Below are 17,452 nucleotides of genomic sequence, written 5' to 3'. Positions count from 1 at the left end.
GGCAGCTGTATCTTCCACTTCTGATATTCCATAGTCATATGATAAACAAGTATTTTTTTTTCTTTGTAAAATACCAATTTGGTATTCACTTAAGGCAACAAGACACAGATTACAAGTGGCATAGACTCACGTTTGTCCCTTCTCTCTTTCTTATTAATTTCTGCTTTCTGTGTCTAAAGATGACCATCCCATTCTGGTGTCACTGGGAGAGTTTCCTGTATTTTCTTCTAATAATTTTTTTCATGTATAAGCTATGTTTAGAGTAAAAGACCTTAGGTACTGTTTCTTTTTCATGTGAGAGGCAACTGTCTCCATAACATTTAGTGATATTACATACACTGTATATTAAATAGAATAATTCATTTTAATTCTGATTCTATTTCTTGACTGTGTCATCAGAATCATAATTTCACTCCTACAGGTTCTTCTCCTACAGGTTCTTGTTACCATGTCTCCTTGGCTTTTCTGCTTATAGTTCATGGGATAAGAATTATTTTTTCAGAAAGCCAAATTTTTATGCCAAGCCACCATGGAGACACTGTGGAAGCAAGCAGCAGACTTCTGCTCCCATGGCGATGTAGTAACAGGCTACCCAACAAGACACTGGGCCAACATTTACTTGTCTCAGCTTGGCAGCCTGGAACTCACACCTCTAACAGCCAATAACTGCTCCGGCACCCTATTCTCATATGGCTGCCCGGTAGTCTTAAAATAGTCCGTTTAGCTTTGAACGTCAACAGAGGGCGGTGATAAATGATGTTCCCCTCATCCTTCAACTTTCAAAGCTACACAGAGAGAATGAGATCCAAGCCCACAACAAATCCAAAGAACAGCTCCTGCTATGCCATGAGTTGGGGAACAAGAATGAACTGTATATAGGTAATATGTGTTTATATTTGGTAGGACTAGATCATTTGTCTACTTATTAAATAATGGAGCCCTGATTTTTACAGCCATGGGCAAAGCAGAAGGGACTATAGGTCACTGTCTTAGGGTTTTTATTGCCGTGAAAAGACAGCATGGCCACAGAAACTCTTACAAAGGAAACATTTAACTGAGGGGGCAACTTACAGTTCCAGAGGTTCAGTCCATTATCATCATGGTGGGGAGCACGGCAGCGTGCAGGCAGATGTGGTGCTGGAGAGGTAACTGAGAGTCCTACACCTTGTTGGGCAATAGCAAGTTGACTGAGACACCGGGTGGCATCTTAAGCATAGGAAGCCTCAAAGTCCACCCCCACGGTGACACACTTCCTCCCACAAGGTCATACCCACTCCAGGAAAGCCACATCTCCTAATAGTACTAATCCCTGTGAGATTATTGGGGTCAATTACATTCAAACTAGCACAGTTACTCAATTCAAAACCAACTTAATTGTCTGTACCTTGTCCATGGTTACTATAGTTCAGTAGCTATGCTTAATGGCAAGGATATTTACAAACAACAACAACACAAAACAAAAAAAAAAAAAGAAAAAACAAAACCCAGAAGTATAGAGAATAACCATTTAGGGCAGACAAATTGCCTTGTGGTTCTTTTGTTGCTGTGAATGTGTGTGTGCCTGTGATTAGTTTGTTTGTGTCAACAGACACAGAATCATCTGGGAAGAGGGAGCCTCAATTGAGAAGACTCCTTCATAGGACTGGCCTGTAGGCAAACCTGTAGGGCATTTTCTTGATTAAACATTGATGTGGGAGGGGCCTATGCCAGTGCGTGCAGTGCCACCCCTTGAACATGTGGTCCAGAACATGAGAAGGAAGGTTGATCAAGGCCATGAGGAGCAAGCCAGTAAGCATCATTACTCCATGGCCTCTGCTTCAGTTCCTGCCTCCAAGTTCTTGTCTTGGGTTCCTCTCCTGATTCCCCTCAAAGATAATGTGTGACCTGACAGTTATAAGTTGAAATAATCTCTGTAGCACGAGTTCTAATAATAAAAGCATGGAGTCAGATATTGGGGAAAATGCTGAGAGATCAGAGACAAAGGCACAAAACCACAGCCACCTCCCCTCTCAACTTCCCAGCAGAAAAGAGACTGAGTTCCTCTCTCCACCCAGGTCTGGACAGACCTCCACACCTCTATGATTAGCTAGTGGCTAGCTCCGCCCTCTGATCTTCAGGCAAGCTTTATTTCTACAAACAAGATATCACCACAAAACTCTTTCCTACCCGTGGTGTTATATGACAGTAATAAAAAACAAACTACGACATGCTTCAGACATAGGGTCACTTGTAATTATTTAATTTGGATCTTAAAGGACATGGGCAAGAAAACAAAACGTGCATTTGTTTCCTCCAAACAGCGCAAAATGGAAAGTGATAAAGTACGCTGGCAGAACAAGAGGGTAACCTCGTGAAGGAGGCCCGACAACAGGGCAGGGAACTAGCCTGTACCAGAAGGGAACACAAAGGATGCATGTAAGAAATGAAAACATCTCAGAGGGAGAAAGTTAACAGGGATTCACAGTGGTTTGGGAGGGAAAATGAGGAAAGGGAAGAGAATAAAATATAGCATAACATCCAGTACTCAGCTATTGACTAGATGTTTGAAATCACAAGGTAGAGCGATCAATGACAGGCTGTAGTACAGGCAGAGAGGGATGGTAATGACGACGGATTGCAACAGAACTGGAGGATGAAAGAAGAATAAATCTAAGGGGAAATGGGGTGCCACAGCGCTTCTGCCTATGATGTACTTGGAACCTCATGTAGGTATTAGGGACAACCAACTGTTGCTTTTGCTACAGGCTTGGAACTGGCTACATTGGCTGAGGTGAGAAGTGGAGTTACAACAACAGAAACCTCCAGGTAAGAGAGAAAGTGGCAAGGACAGGTATCTGGGAAACCCACTCTGGGGGTACAGGAAGAAGAGGACATCTGTATTTCACGACACATGATCACTAAGTTATCTAATTATCTGTTGTCTTTTATTTAGTGCTTACTAAAAATTCTGGTACACAATAATTAAGAGATGCACAGTAAGGTGAATAGATAAATGTAAAATGAATATTCAATAATATTAGTATTTTGCAGGAGAATTCCATCACTTTAAACCTTTCCCTCCAATTAAAGCATAACAAACAACCTTTAAACTTCATTCTCCCAAATTAATAATTACAAATTACAGTTATGCCCTCTATTCCCGGAGCCTGCACACATGTCACGAGCACTGTGCTTGGCCTTCCTGTCATCAGGTTACTCTTCTGCACCCATACAATCATTTCTAAATATAGAAGGCTATAGTTTCAGCAAGACACTTAAGCTTCTTTAAACTTAACTGTTGATCTCTTTCACCTTAGAAAAACATCTGGTAGTCATCACCAAGCGCATCAAACACGGCTGGTAAAACTCTTCCAGAGAAACCACCCGAGGAAAGTGGCTCTGAGGTGACTTGAAACTTACACCAAGGAACACAATCACACCTCGAGCAGAGCTGATGGGACCTCTGGGCCTCGGTGCACTTTCCCAATACCACCTGTTCTACTTTTCTTTTTTCTCATACTGACATAAAACCAAAGAATCTCCCACAGTAAATTCTATAATAAACCTAAGAGGGAATTAATACTATATTCCATTATGCACCATGCTCTTCATCTGATAGATCACCAAACCTCCTCTGGGCTCTCTTAACAAAAAATCCCAACAATTGGCTCTGTGACAAGGGCAGAACAAAGAATACACAGAAGTGTTTTAAATTTCCCTGTCTCATTACTAAACTCTGATAACACATACAACCTGAGTTCCAATGGGGAGTAAGACTGTTTGAATATTATCTTGTCAACTGTACCAATGCTGGGAAGGAAGGAGAAAAGCCAGTTCTCCCAGTCCATTGGTGAGTCTTAGTCTTAAAATGATTTTAGCCATGGAAGAGAAACAGACACATGACGTCTTTCTGAACACAAGCATCTTGTGTGACTCTGGTTGGATTTTAGTTTTTCCGCTCTTCCACTGTCATGAAGTCCTGTCCCCGATCAAAGGTGATCCAGTCACTCTTGTCCACCAAGACACATGACAAACATGAATCTACAATCAACGCTCAGTCTGAGATGGAAGCCACTCAACTGATCTGTGAGTGCTGAGACAGACATGAAAACAAAAATTATAAACACTGTCAAAAAGTACTAAGATTCTGGGGCATCTGTGAAAGTTAAAACACATTATTCCCTCTAACCATATGAAAACTTGGGATAGACGGAGTTCTTTTACCTGCCCGCTATATTTGTTATTAGTCTATTTAGTTGCACTAGAACTAAAAGCTGTTAAAGGTTTGAAAATACCTGATATAACTGGTTTCTTTCTGAAGTACTGAGACCCAGCTAAATTAAGAGACTGTCTCTGGTCACATCAGTAGAAACCAAATTAAAAACAATGCGGAAAGAAGGCAGGAAAGCTCCTTCCATTATGAAGTTATTGCAGCACTACAGATTACACACCCCAGGACCTCAAGACTCTAACATCCATCTTTACAGATGGAGGTTAGCCTGGATAAAACTGTAATTTGAAGAACACACTGATCCTGTATGAAGATGAAGTCTGAAGGCTTTTCAATATGATACCATTATGGAACCAGGCACCAGGTCTTAACATGTTTGCAAAACTTCAAGCGATAGCCTTGCAAGCTGCAGCAAAGCAAAGCCAATAGATTACCTTATATATAAACTTAACACCGCTGGATAGAAACATTTCATACAATGAATCAGGAATCACTGGGCTGTGGCACAGGCACATATACAAAAAGGTCTCTCATTCTAAGACCAAAGTGGAGGGACAAAGAAAGCAGACAAGATGGGGTAACAAGATCAGGGTCTAGGACTGTCCAGAGAAAGGGAGCATGGACACTGTATGTGACTGAAGCTGAAGAGACAGTTCCTTCTTAGAGAATTGTTTATTTCGACACACATACCTTATACCAGATAGTATCCTCAAAAACTAGCCTTCTGGGGACTAAATCCGTTTCACGTGTTCTTCCTGATGGGCAGAAAATTTCCTGCATACACTATTTAAGCCACCCAGTCATTGGGATCTACTTTTATACAGATTACCTAAACTTTAGTTGATTCAGTTCTCCAAATTAAAGATCTTGCAAAAACCTTTTTAACAAAGTGCCTTCATCTTTTGTTTTAAGAGTTAATGAACACCAAGCATTGTCTCTGTTGATATATCCAGTGGAATTTACTTAAAATATAAAATCCCCTCCTCTGAAAATGTGGATGGCTTTCCAATGCTTTTTCAATGCCATCAAGACCTGTATAACAAAATCACACTTTCTGTTTCCATGCCTCTTACTGGTTTAGTTACAGACAGGAAGTATTAAGAGTCATTCATACTTTTGAGTTAGTGTCTGTGGGGCAAGTGAGAGCCACCAAGAAGTCTATTTCTACTCCTATTCCTCAGCCCACATGCTATTCTTAGCCTGATACCAAGAATACTCTCTCCAGGAATGCCTTGGAAACACGATGACTCTGCTAAGGTTGAGATCAAAGGAGTTGAGCATGGGCATCCACCCATCGGCTCTGCCGGAAGGTCTGTCACTCCCACTGTCATCTAGGGCTCTGCATCAGTTCTGTGGACGTCTCAAGCTTTGACCGACATATCCTTGGAGAACCATCTTAATAAGGACACTGGAGTATCGCAGACTCTCATCACTTCTGCTGCACAGACCCTGGAGAATAGCAGCCCAGACCTGACAGCCCAGAGTACTGGTTCTGGCTTTCTTATATCTCTGAAGACATGTGTGGTAAAGCAGAAATTATTTATTCTACAAACAAGGGCCTCCATGGAGATTCAAATAACTCTTCATAGATCAGGCAGTAAAGTCCTAGCTTCCCACATCCGAGATTAAAGTCAATGCCAGTGGTGCTCCAGATCTTGTCGGATCTTGGAAACTCGAGTCGCAAACTATTCTATGACTCTATTACGATGTAAAGGTACCAATTACAATGTAAAGGTAAGCATGCTATCATTTTTATAATTAAGCAGCTATAAAAACTTTTGAGTATCTCATTTAAAACTTCAGTGGCTTTATAGAGTCAATTTTGCTGTTCTTGTTGTAGTTAATATATGCAAAATTGCCAATTTCAATCAACCTGAGAAAAAGTACCAAACCTAGATATAAGCACAAGTCTACATTACTCAAATGCTTGGAGATCACATTCCTACAAATCACCTTGGCTGGATTTCATGGGTGAACCTCGATCTTCTAATAACAAGTAATTAAACTACTCCTGTTTTGATAATTTGGCATTTCCCATTGTAATATCTCTTCTAATTTCACATTATAAACTATTCTTCAAAGAGCTATGCCTTTCATGTACATTATTGTACTTAGGACTTTTAAGAATCCTGTGAGGTAGATACGATCACTCCTGGCTCCTTCATCGACAAGCAAGCTCAATTTCAGAGAGATGACCCAGTTTGCCTGGAGTTACAGACCTAGGAAGCAGTGCAACTGGGCTCAAATCCTTGCCTCTAATTCCTGCACCCCAGGTACTTCAGCTGTGTCTCACAACTATGAGTTCAGTAGGTTACTTACGTAGTCAATGGGCTTGAGAGCTCTGACTCTAGCTGATGGGCAGCCACAGGAAGTAAGGTCAACGTAGAGGCCTTCTTCCAGTACACACTGATGATAGAAGACATCTTCTTGGTAATACAGGAGCCAGCTACAAAAGAAGCAGGACACTGAAATTACATTCCATCCTTAGGCTGTCCTGTCATCCAGCTGTAGAAACTAGGGTACCACAGTCATGGTGCAGGACTGTACTGGTCAATAAACAGTGACTCCTCTTGTTTACTTTCTGCTTACTATGTCCCAGGCATGAGGCACAGACCTCATTTCATAGTGTCTTCAATAACTGCTTAAGCTGAAGATACAAATTCGTCTTCACAATCAACATACTATACTAATGGTTATAAAAGGTAGGCCGATCTTTCCCAAGGTTCACCAATTAAATGGCAGATCTGAAACCTAAAATAAAAAGACATCTGCTTTATACTGAAGACATCTGTAAATTTAGTGCCTTCAAATAAAAAACCCTGGGATCAAATTATGGTGATGATTAATCAAAGGAATTAAGTTATTTTGGGGAACTATTTTAAAGTGTATCTGTCACTTTTATATCAGATAGCTAAGAGAAAAAACAATTTAAAGTGAATCCTTCATGTTGAGTTACATTCAATATACTATACACCAAGATCCTGGTTAAGGATGCCCTTTTCAAAGGAGGCGCTGAAGGGAAAAATTAATTAGCTATTAGTAATTTAGCTTGGGTGTACTGAAGTTTTAGCCCATAATTTAAAAATGTTAGTACTATCGGTATTTTACCTAGACCAAGTTAATTCTGTATTACCATCGGAATGCCAGATGGTACTGTAATTTACTGTCATTTTCTCCTGTGTGATGAATACTTAATTGCTGACATTTATCAAGGGCTTTAAATGTAAGCAAGAAGCTTAGCCCTTCATTTGCAGTATTTTATTTAGTGCAGTATGGCTCAGTGGTAGAGCACTTGCCTAGCACAAGTGAGACCTCCTACCACCAGGAGGACAACACAGTCCTTGGAGGACTGTCTCCTTTGTATATGAGGAATCTGAGGATCAGAGAAGACCATCCATTGCCTAGAGTTACTTACATAGCTGGGAAGGAGTTGAACAGGATTCATATCCAGGTCTCTCAAAAGAACTAGGTGCTCACATAATCTCCATGGTTCTAAAATTCTTTTCATTTAACTATAGTTTAGTACTTAAACTTCCCGTATATAAGGGCATATGTGGCTAATTTGTCCTCGATTTCAGCATCAGGAGAGAAAACAATGACTTTCCTGTAGGAAAATTTTAGCGCTTCTTTTTACCTGACAAATGAAAATTCATCTTGCAGAAAGTTTACTTTCACCTTACTCAAAACCAATTAATGGTAAGAAAACTATTTCAGGTCCTCGCTACATATTTCTCTCTGACAACAGAGTGGCAGATAATCTTTCTGACCTTACAGGATTTTACGTTTTAGTGTTGTAAAACCCTCAACCCTTCAGAAGTAAATATAAAAACAGCAACAACTGTAGGAGAGATCCAATTAGAAGAGTGACAAGGAAATCTGGAAGGAAAACACAGCTCGAACATATTGGGATGAGTAGTAAACAAATCTTAAAATTCTGCAGCTTTAATGGAGGACAAGTAGGTAATGAGAGGACATGAGAAGGGCGCTGGCAATTGAAAAGGGAAAAGCAAGTGGGAAAGGCCACCACCTAATGGCTAAGGGATAGTGGGGAGCAAACATGCCATCCACTCAATGCCAGCAATCTTTTCCAATGGTGAAGGCTTTCACAAAGTCGTTTAAGGGAACAGTGGGAGGTAGGTGATGCTGAAATACTATATACTAGACCTATAAGTATGTAAGTTTTAACATATCCTATAGAACAAATAAGTATCATCTGTTGGCTCTGTTTACCAAAGTCCTACAACCTTTGCAAGGGTCAGCAGACCACAGACTATGTGCCAGTCTCATCATTTATTTTTCAATATAGTCCACATGCTGAAATGATTTTAAAAATTTCAGATGCTTTTTAAATAAAAAAAACCCCGCTACTTTCTACTTTTTATATATGTCATACATAGTCAATGCAAATCTCCATGTGCATCAATGGAATTTCACCACAATTCAGCTGTTCCCATTCAATCATGTAGAGCACTGGCCACTTGCTTCTGTGATACCATGACAGGGTAAGGCACCAGGAACAGAGCTTGCCAAGCCCATTGAGTTGAGGGGACTTTACCATCCTGGCACAGAGGGCAATGGACAAGACAACTGGCTGAGCACATGTTGGCGGAGGGGGAAGGACAAACAACAAGGAAGGAAACTGAGACCAGCTAATGGAATAAGCCCAGAAAAGGATGAGGTGGACTTGATCTGCGTTAGCGACGACTAGGAATAAAGGTTGACGGGAAAAATAGTAAACTGAAATGTGTTGCACTGGTCTACACAGGCTCAAAGAAGAAGAAAGGGAAACTGACAGACACCGGGGATTCTAAAGTGCTATTAGGTAGACACTGGAAATACGGGCAATGCAACCAAACCAAAGACTTAAAAATGGGCAAAATAGTAACTATTATGTCATGTATATTTTATTACAGAAACAATAGACTATACTTTAGCCCAAGGAATCACATACAGTTTCACAGGTAAAAAAGATTGATCATATTGTTAGAACTGGAAGAATAAAGGATTTAAGGTTTTTCTTTTTTTAAAAAATGAACAAATGACAAAAATATTTCTGCTGTATGATGTGGTGGTAGTTCCAGAACCCTAACTCCAAATCTAGCTTCCTTATTTGTAAAACAGATAAACTATTTTAAGCAAACAGGAATAAGATATCTTTCCTGGACAAAAGTGGCTATTCTGTAGCATTTTATTGTGCTGTACAGTACAATACAATAAACATACAACATAAACATTAATCTTAGAAAAATCATCTAAGAAAATATTGAGAAATAAAACCATTAAAAGGCTCCCAAAGTTGAATAGTCAACTTTTTTATATTTTGTTTAACTTGTATAACTAAAATTACAAATTCACCAAGATTAATATAGACTAGTTAGCAACTGATCAATGCTTTAAAATAAAAGAAAGAAAGAAAGAAAAAAGAAAAAAATTACTGTGGAAAAAAAAACCCTCTGCCCTTTGTAAACTTAAATTTGGTCTTAGGTAAGAGCAGAAGAATCAAGCACACTCACCAGCCACGGAGAACCTTGAAGGAGGACGGTGAGAATGAGGTCAGGTCAGAACATTCTTTTATAAAATCTATGCACTCGCCTTGGAAGCCTGCTTTACTGAACGCTTTGAGCTGTGGGAACATAGCAGTAATTGACCGTGAAATGACTGTTTAACATCATCACAAGCAAATAAACTTTAACACGCTCATAAACGTTCAGCAGGATATTACATTTGTGTTTTATTTATTATCAGTAAAGTTATATAAAGAATGGTGACATTCTTCTTAATGCGCCTTTATTTCTTCTTACATGTTTATGAGAATGACATTTCAATATTTATCATTTTCATCATCATTTGTATCAAACTGTGTTGGATTAGTCCCTGATTTACGGTGAAGAGAGAGAGGCATCTGTGTCATACATTCCAGGTTATGGCTTTAGTTTTCTGGTAAGAATAACTTAAATGTACAGTTTATAGCTGAGGATCATACTATGCTTTCACTTGACTTTTTGTCAAGGTAAGACAATGAAATCCCAATTAAAACTCTCTGGAGCCTGAAATCAGTAAGTTGCAGCTCTAGAGGCCTTGAATCTAAAATGAGCAAGAATAAATTAATGAGCCCTATAAATAAATATTTCCTAATCCTCTAAGACTCTAACTGACCTGGCCCGGGGGCATACTGCACTGACATGCTTGCACCGTAGCAAGGAACACATGGTAATAAATGACCTGCACACAGTCCTCCTGCCCAGGCAGCCATCAGAAACGATCTCCTTGAACCGTATTCATCGTCCCAAGGGACCTTTAACCAGATATGTTTCTTGGCAGTCTCCTTCTGCCCTGACTCTGTTTGGTTTGATATTAAAGATCAGCCAAAAGACAGGAAGTGAGAGAGAACGCCATTGCTCACACCAGTGTTCCCCTGACCAACTGTGGCTTCTTTCACAATGGGACTTCCTGTTGAGAAATCACACTATACTTGGACCATCAAGTACCAAGGACTTCTCAAGAAGAAAATCCATTATGTTTCAGGCTCCTTCCCAGGAAGGACAGCAAGAAAAGAGGAAGTTCCAAGATGACGTATATTTCACAACATACATAAAGATCCATAAGACACGAGTCACAACTTCTGAAAATGTAGAAAACTTCTTTGCAGTTTGCAAACACTATCAAACTTCACAGAACAAACTGGAAAAACTACATGAAAATGGATTTCACAGATATTCACTGCATGTGTTTCTGATATGTAGAGTCCATTTTTCATATATTGATGGGTTTAACGTTCATTTTCATTCAGGCTAGAGATGTTACTATTGGTACAAAACTTGTTCAGCATGCAGAGTCCAATCGCACCCCCCCCCCCAAATAACAACAACAACAACAAAAACCACACATCAGCATTTCACTGTGAAGTGAGGAAATGTCAAGTTCTACACGCAGGTGTGGGACAGTTCAGATAATGCAGGTATAACCCCCTTCCAGTCGTTAGTCTTCACACAGAGGAATTTAAGTTTATATAGAGCATTTTGATAAATTAGTTTTGGGCACACATTTAAAAACTGGGTTCAATGTACATTTGAGTTTACTTTTCTTTTACCTCTAAAATGAGAAGTATATGGTTAAGAAAACACTAGATCAGACCTACAAAATAATCACCTCATTATTATGTCCACCCAATCAGTGCATCAGAATAGAACAACTCACAGTAACACTCTAAAAATGGGTCTGGATCATCCACAAAAACACTCTTGGGATACCAGAAGGCAACTCTAGGCTCAGAAGCTGCAAACAATTAAGTTGTAGTTTCCATTCCTAATGAAATTAAGTGATGGAGGTGTTGAAAAATTAAGGTTGGAGAAAACTTAGCTACACAAGTCACTACAGTATTTCCCTTTAGACCTTAATGGGCAATGGATATATAAAAGAGCCCAACAGGTTGCTTAGAAACTAAGCAAATAGAAGAGCAAGATATGAGGTATCTTCAAACTACATGCAACACCATGGACCATGTGGAAATGTGTCTATTCCAATTAATCTCCGTCATGGAAGTATACAGAAGACAATGGAAAGAGGAAAGAAGGGAGGGAGAGAAGCCAGAGGGAGGGAGGAAAGGAGAGAAAAGGAAAGAAAATTCTACCACTTGATGACAGGTATTTTTCACATACACTGCCATATTTTTTCCTTGAGGCAGAAATTATCACCAACACTTTATGACTAAGATTTTATAGAATTATATTTAACTGTAATTTTCATTTATGATTCACATGAAGAAAATGTAATAGGGTCGGTCTAGCTTGACAAACAAAATCCAGTAACTAAATTATTGACCAAACACAGAAGACCTGCTCAATTTATTCCACAGAATCAGCAGGGACTTTCAAAGTAATTTTATTTAAATTAACACTAATTTTTAAGAAGTTCTCCTCTCTAATATTTCTTATAACCATTTTGACCATCTTCATAGATACATGAAGACTGTTAAACAAAAACCACTTTGTTTCCATCTTCAGTTATACCCAACCTAAGTCAATTTCTCAATCAATTAATACTATAAAAATTTTATAGTCTTTCTTACCACCCAGGCAAGATTTTGTTTAAATAGGTCTTCCTTCTGAAAGTTTAAAAGTCCCCGTATATCAGTGGTTCTCAACCTTCCTAATGCTGCAGCCCTTTAAAACAGTTCATATGGTGGTGACCCCCAACCAGAAAATTATTTTGTTGCGACTTCATAGCTGTAATTTTGCTACTGTTATGAATCTTATCGTAAACTCCTGATATGCAACCCCCAAAGGGGTCACAACCCATAGGGTGAGAACCGCTGCCCTATGTAACAGCAAGCAAAGTCATTATAAACCCCTCAGTCACTTCAAAGGTCACCGAAGCTAACTTACGCAACAGAAGAATTTACTTGGTTTATTTTTCTCTGCTACCATTAAGTATGGGGTAGAATAACAGTTCTGTATTTCAGGAATTCTAAACAATTATATTTGTAAACAGACTTCAGAATGGTCCTAAGGATCCAAGGTAACTGATTAGGTCAAAGGGCAGGATGGATTAGAATACTGGCTCACTATAACATCCCCTAAAGAGAAATTAACTTTTATAATATTCAATCTAGTAATATGACATTCCACATGTGCTAAGTTGGAGAGAAAATGACAAAAATCCACACTCTGTTTAGTGTTTCTTTTGTTTGGGGGGGGGAATAAAAACAAAATTAAATGCCACCTCCACGATGGAGAGTTCTACTATGTCATATGACTCTCTAGTTGGTAATCAGACTTAGTGGACTTAGTGACAGGTCTGTGTCTCAAGAGACACACACTCTCCACCATAAATGCTGGTTTCTTTTATTATAACAATTAAATATGTATTTTCATGCTTACAAAACTCCCAGCAATCCTATGTTTATAACTCTATGATGATATATATTACTCTCTACACATTTTCTAGATTTATCCCCCCTTGGATGACTTAGAGTTTCCCTTGAGATAATTAACGTAAAACAAACAAACAAAAAAATCCTTCTTTGACTTGAACCCTGAAATATAACTGCCTCCTTACTTGGACAGGAAAATAGCCTATGTGAACACTGCCAAGATTTGCTTGTTTTTGTCTAGGTAAATATAACAATAAAATGGCCTAACCCAAGGGTTCTAATGCTGCATAAACAAAGAGGCTTTGTACACACATGACCAAACATCAGCTAGCGTACACTTGTCAGAAACGCTCATTTCACAATAACTGAGCCACAGCTAGAAAAAATGAAGCAAACATATTTCACTGGGCGCCTTCTGCTGCTTCCCTCTTCCAGTTGCTCTGGAAGCACTATAAAGAAAGGCCGGCAACCTGTCCCCGAACAATGAAGTTCATTTTAACAAAGAGCAAGGAGTTGGAAGAGGAGAAAAGAGCTCAGAAGAATGGGATGTTTGATCTGCACTAGAAACTCAGAAAAGAAAAAAAAAACCAGTTTGAATTAACCCTCTTTACCTACACATGCTATTTTGATTCATATAAAAACATGAGCTTTAAAAATCCACAGCTGGAGGTTCCCCAAAATCCAAAATAAAGTTTCTGGCAGGAAGTATCTCTAAATACAACTTCTCAATTATGTTCAAGGAGGAACTGTTTCAAAAGGTCTCAGCTAACTAGAAAATGACTAAAACCTCGGAGCACTTCCAGTGAGTAGAACATGATTAAAGTCGGCTGAGCTGAAACGGACAGGCCTTGACAAGAACATGGGAGCTGTACACACTCAGCAGACTTCCACCATGTTACAGTCGTGAATGTCACTGCTCACCAATCACTACATGTGGCTTTGGACAGGGGGTTTTCTAACCAGGCTATTTTTTTTAAAAGAGAAACAGGGAAAGCAGTGTTTTTCCTCCCGTCTTTCTCTTTCATTGTGTTTCTGTCCCTATCTAGGTCCTTCTGAAAACAGAAACTACAGGATGTCTCCTTTCCTTTCTCTAGCTGTATGATAATGACACTGACTTAAATTCAGAATCTCAAGTTGTATGTTCATTCATGAGTAATACACGCAGAATTATTACAAACAAAAACCAAATGCAATTATTAGACCTTAGAATACAATAAACCAATACTAGGCTTTGGTGTCTTACCAAAACCCTATTGAACCATCGACACACACATATACAGAGAGAGGGACAGAGACCGAGAGACAGACAGACAGACAGAGAAATGGAGACAGAGAGAGGAAGAGAGGGAGGTTTGTTACTAGAGCTTAAAAAAAAATTACACAAGGATCAGAAATCCACATACACGAAAATGAGAAGGCTTAGTGTAAGGGTGCTTGTGCACAGGGAGTAAAGATTCTTGGCACCAAGCTTGATGGTCTGAGTGTGAACACCAGAGATCTACATGACAGAAGGAGTGAACCTTCTCCCACAAGTTGTCCTCAGACTGACACACACATGCACCATGGCAGGAGAGCACACCCCTCCCAAGAAAATAAGTTAGCACAGTAAAAATGTTTTCTAAGCCTGTATTCATAGTAAGCACAGTGTGAGGTGTTGGGGGGGGGGGGGCTGCTGCAAGTTCTCTGCTCCTCCAGGAACACAGAGATATGTGGTACTGAGAGAGCTGACAGCAGGCAGAGGCGGCTATAGGAAAGACCAAGAGGCATGGGTTCCAACGACCCACTGTGGATGCTGTGACAAACCTCAGACAATCCCACCAACATAAAGGACACTCCTGTGCTCAAAGACACCGAGTTCAACAGGATCTTGTTTTGTCACATAGGCACATAAAAATTATCTCAGGGAAAGATTTGAGAACGTGTAAATGCTTTGGGTAAATACTGCACCAATGATAAGAATATTTTGAAACATACCAAATGTGGAGGCTCATTTATCCCAAGTGGTTCCTGAAAGACATATTAAAATATTTTAAAAATTTTGTCATATCATCTTAGCTTAGCTGGCTTCAGAATGTTTTGAAAATATCCCTAGAAAAAGATTTTCATGGTCTTACCAATTTACTAAATTCCTTCATCTACTTATGACCCCTTCTGTCCCAAATAACCTATGGAATTTTCTTGGAATAATTTTAGTATTCATGACTAGTTTGAGTACTCCTGTAGCTACTCAAGAGGAGAGCATCCAGGCGCATTTTAGAAAGGGCCTCAATTTCTATCACTAAGGAACAGATACCCAGGTCATTCTGTGGTTCTTCTCATTTACACAGCCACAGTGTGTGACACTTTGTGATTTTGCACACATCTCCCTCTCAATGGGCTTCTTTCTGCCTCAAGAACCCCCTTAAGAATCACCAGTGCCCTTTCTTTCTGCAAGGTCTTAACCCTCAGAGACAGAGCGTCCTCCCCCCCCCCCCCCCCCATCCAGCATGATCTACACACTTCATCTTCCTACGAGCCATTAGGGCAGTCATACTCATCTTGTATCTCCAGTGAATCGGCATAACAGTATCTAACAAGACAGAAGTTCAAAGCTAAGGTGGGCGGTGGTGGTGCATGCCTTTAATCCCAACACTCTGTGAGTTTGGGGCCAGCCTGGTCTATAAAGGGAGTTCCAGGACAGGCTCCAAAGGTACAGAGAAACCCTGTCTCGAAAAACAAAAAACAAAAACAAAAAAAGAAGTACAAAGCTAAGCCGCTGAATGAATAAACTGGTTCTAGCATAGGGATGCCTCAACAATGTGTTCGTGTCTACTAGCTCCCTCTGCAATCAGTAGAAATACATGAGGTATTTTATTTACTTTGTACAGAAACACAAAAAGAGAATCTAAACCTGACCACTTTCAAACAATGCTCTACACAGTCACTGTATCCCGTCAAATGCTTCCGGTGTCAGTCTGCCCCCCACTTCACTTACCAGCTGGATTGGTCGGATTGACAAGATTGTATTACTTGTTCCTCCCCAGTCAAAAAAGCATTTGTATTTTCCTTTCTCTAAAATGTACTGATCTCCACAGAAGAACTTCTGGCGGTAGGCAACCCATCTAGTAGGGAGAGAACAGGAGAGAGATAGAATCGAGCTCACAGCCTTACGCCCTGCTGACTCCCCCAGGCTCTTGAGGCAAGGGCTACTTACACGCCACTCTTCACGTGAATGGATCTTGTTTCACTGCCAAAGCCGATTTCTTCTAGGTCCGAAATTTCCTGATTCGTAATGTCGATGAACTTCCCCCTTTCCAGGTCAGACTCAAACAGTGTGACGGCAGACTCTATAAAGTTCTGAAAGGAGGCAGGAGGGCTGTTTAAGAGAACGTATGTGACACAATTCACACAGTTGGGATAATGTTCACACAAATAATTCCAGGAAGAACCTTAATGGCATGAAATACAATGCTGTAATCTCTATTCCAATATCATTTAGAGAAAAACATTAAGCCTTTATTTGCTCTAATCTAAACCTCTAGAATTAGATGCATCACATGTAATACTCATTACCGGAAATATTCAAACTCTCACTTGAGCAAAAATCTCACAAGGCTAAGTGAAAATACAATGGACTATGAGCAACAGGAGGTGCAATTTTATGTGCCTTAAATACAAGTGAGCTTTAAAGAGGTCACTTGCTCAAAAAATCAAAATGAGGTCAGGAAAATTGTAAAGTTAATACATTATGATCTTATGAAAACTTTAAACACAAATACATAATCAGCTAAAGACAGAGGCCACTCACAGGAGCAACATTAACATCAAATACGTACATTCCTAATTTCACTAGTAAATTAAGAAAGGACTAGATGTAATAGTGTATTACAGCCCTCCAGGAAGAGACTTAAATAATATGATAAAACATGCATGTTATCAGCTGGGCAGTGGTGGCACATGCCTTTAATTCCAGCACTCGGGAAGCAGAGGCTGGACAGATCTATGAGTTCAAGGCCAATCTGGTCTACAAGAGCTAGTTCTAGGACAACTATGGCTGCTACATAGAGAAATCCTGCCTCAAAAAACCAAGAAAAAAAGAAGATACATGTTATCAAAATTGAAAACTATATTGAACAAAAATTTCTATTTCTATCCAATGATAAACACTCTTGACTTTAAAAGACATTACACACACACACACACACACACATATATATATAGTTTCTTTATCAACATTTCTTTTTGCATATCTGTAATGTCATCAATATTGATGAGGACATCGTCACATCACCTGGGGAGATAGAATGGAGGGCACGTGATTAGTGAGGAGCACAGAACTCAAAGGCCAGCCCTGCACCCATGCACACAGGTAGTGCTAAGTGGACTGAACG

The 17,452-nt window shown here is 39.6% G+C and overlaps 1 protein-coding gene across 2 annotated transcripts in view; it reads right to left on the bottom strand.

Annotated features, from left to right (window-relative positions):
* Crybg3 (crystallin beta-gamma domain containing 3) overlaps positions 1 to 17,452 on the bottom strand; it is a 117,695-nt gene that overhangs the window by 23,502 nt on the left and 76,741 nt on the right. The window contains exons 13-17 of one of the 2 annotated variants that reach the window (XM_057766026.1): positions 16,276 to 16,418; positions 16,057 to 16,183; positions 15,057 to 15,089; positions 9,724 to 9,833; positions 6,530 to 6,656 (exon numbers count right to left, since the gene is read on the bottom strand). In XM_057766026.1, coding sequence (XP_057622009.1) covers positions 6,530 to 6,656; positions 9,724 to 9,833; positions 15,057 to 15,089; positions 16,057 to 16,183; positions 16,276 to 16,418 — 540 coding nt within the window. Of the gene's footprint in view, positions 1 to 6,529; positions 6,657 to 9,723; positions 9,834 to 15,056; positions 15,090 to 16,056; positions 16,184 to 16,275; positions 16,419 to 17,452 lie in introns of those variants that run through there. The other variant, XR_009056891.1, reaches the window with a different exon arrangement.

Source organism: Chionomys nivalis, chromosome 3 (assembly GCF_950005125.1).
Source record: "Chionomys nivalis chromosome 3, mChiNiv1.1, whole genome shotgun sequence".
In the NCBI taxonomy this organism is placed as follows: Eukaryota; Metazoa; Chordata; class Mammalia; order Rodentia; family Cricetidae; genus Chionomys; species Chionomys nivalis.
This window is presented reverse-complemented; position numbering and strand designations above follow the sequence as displayed.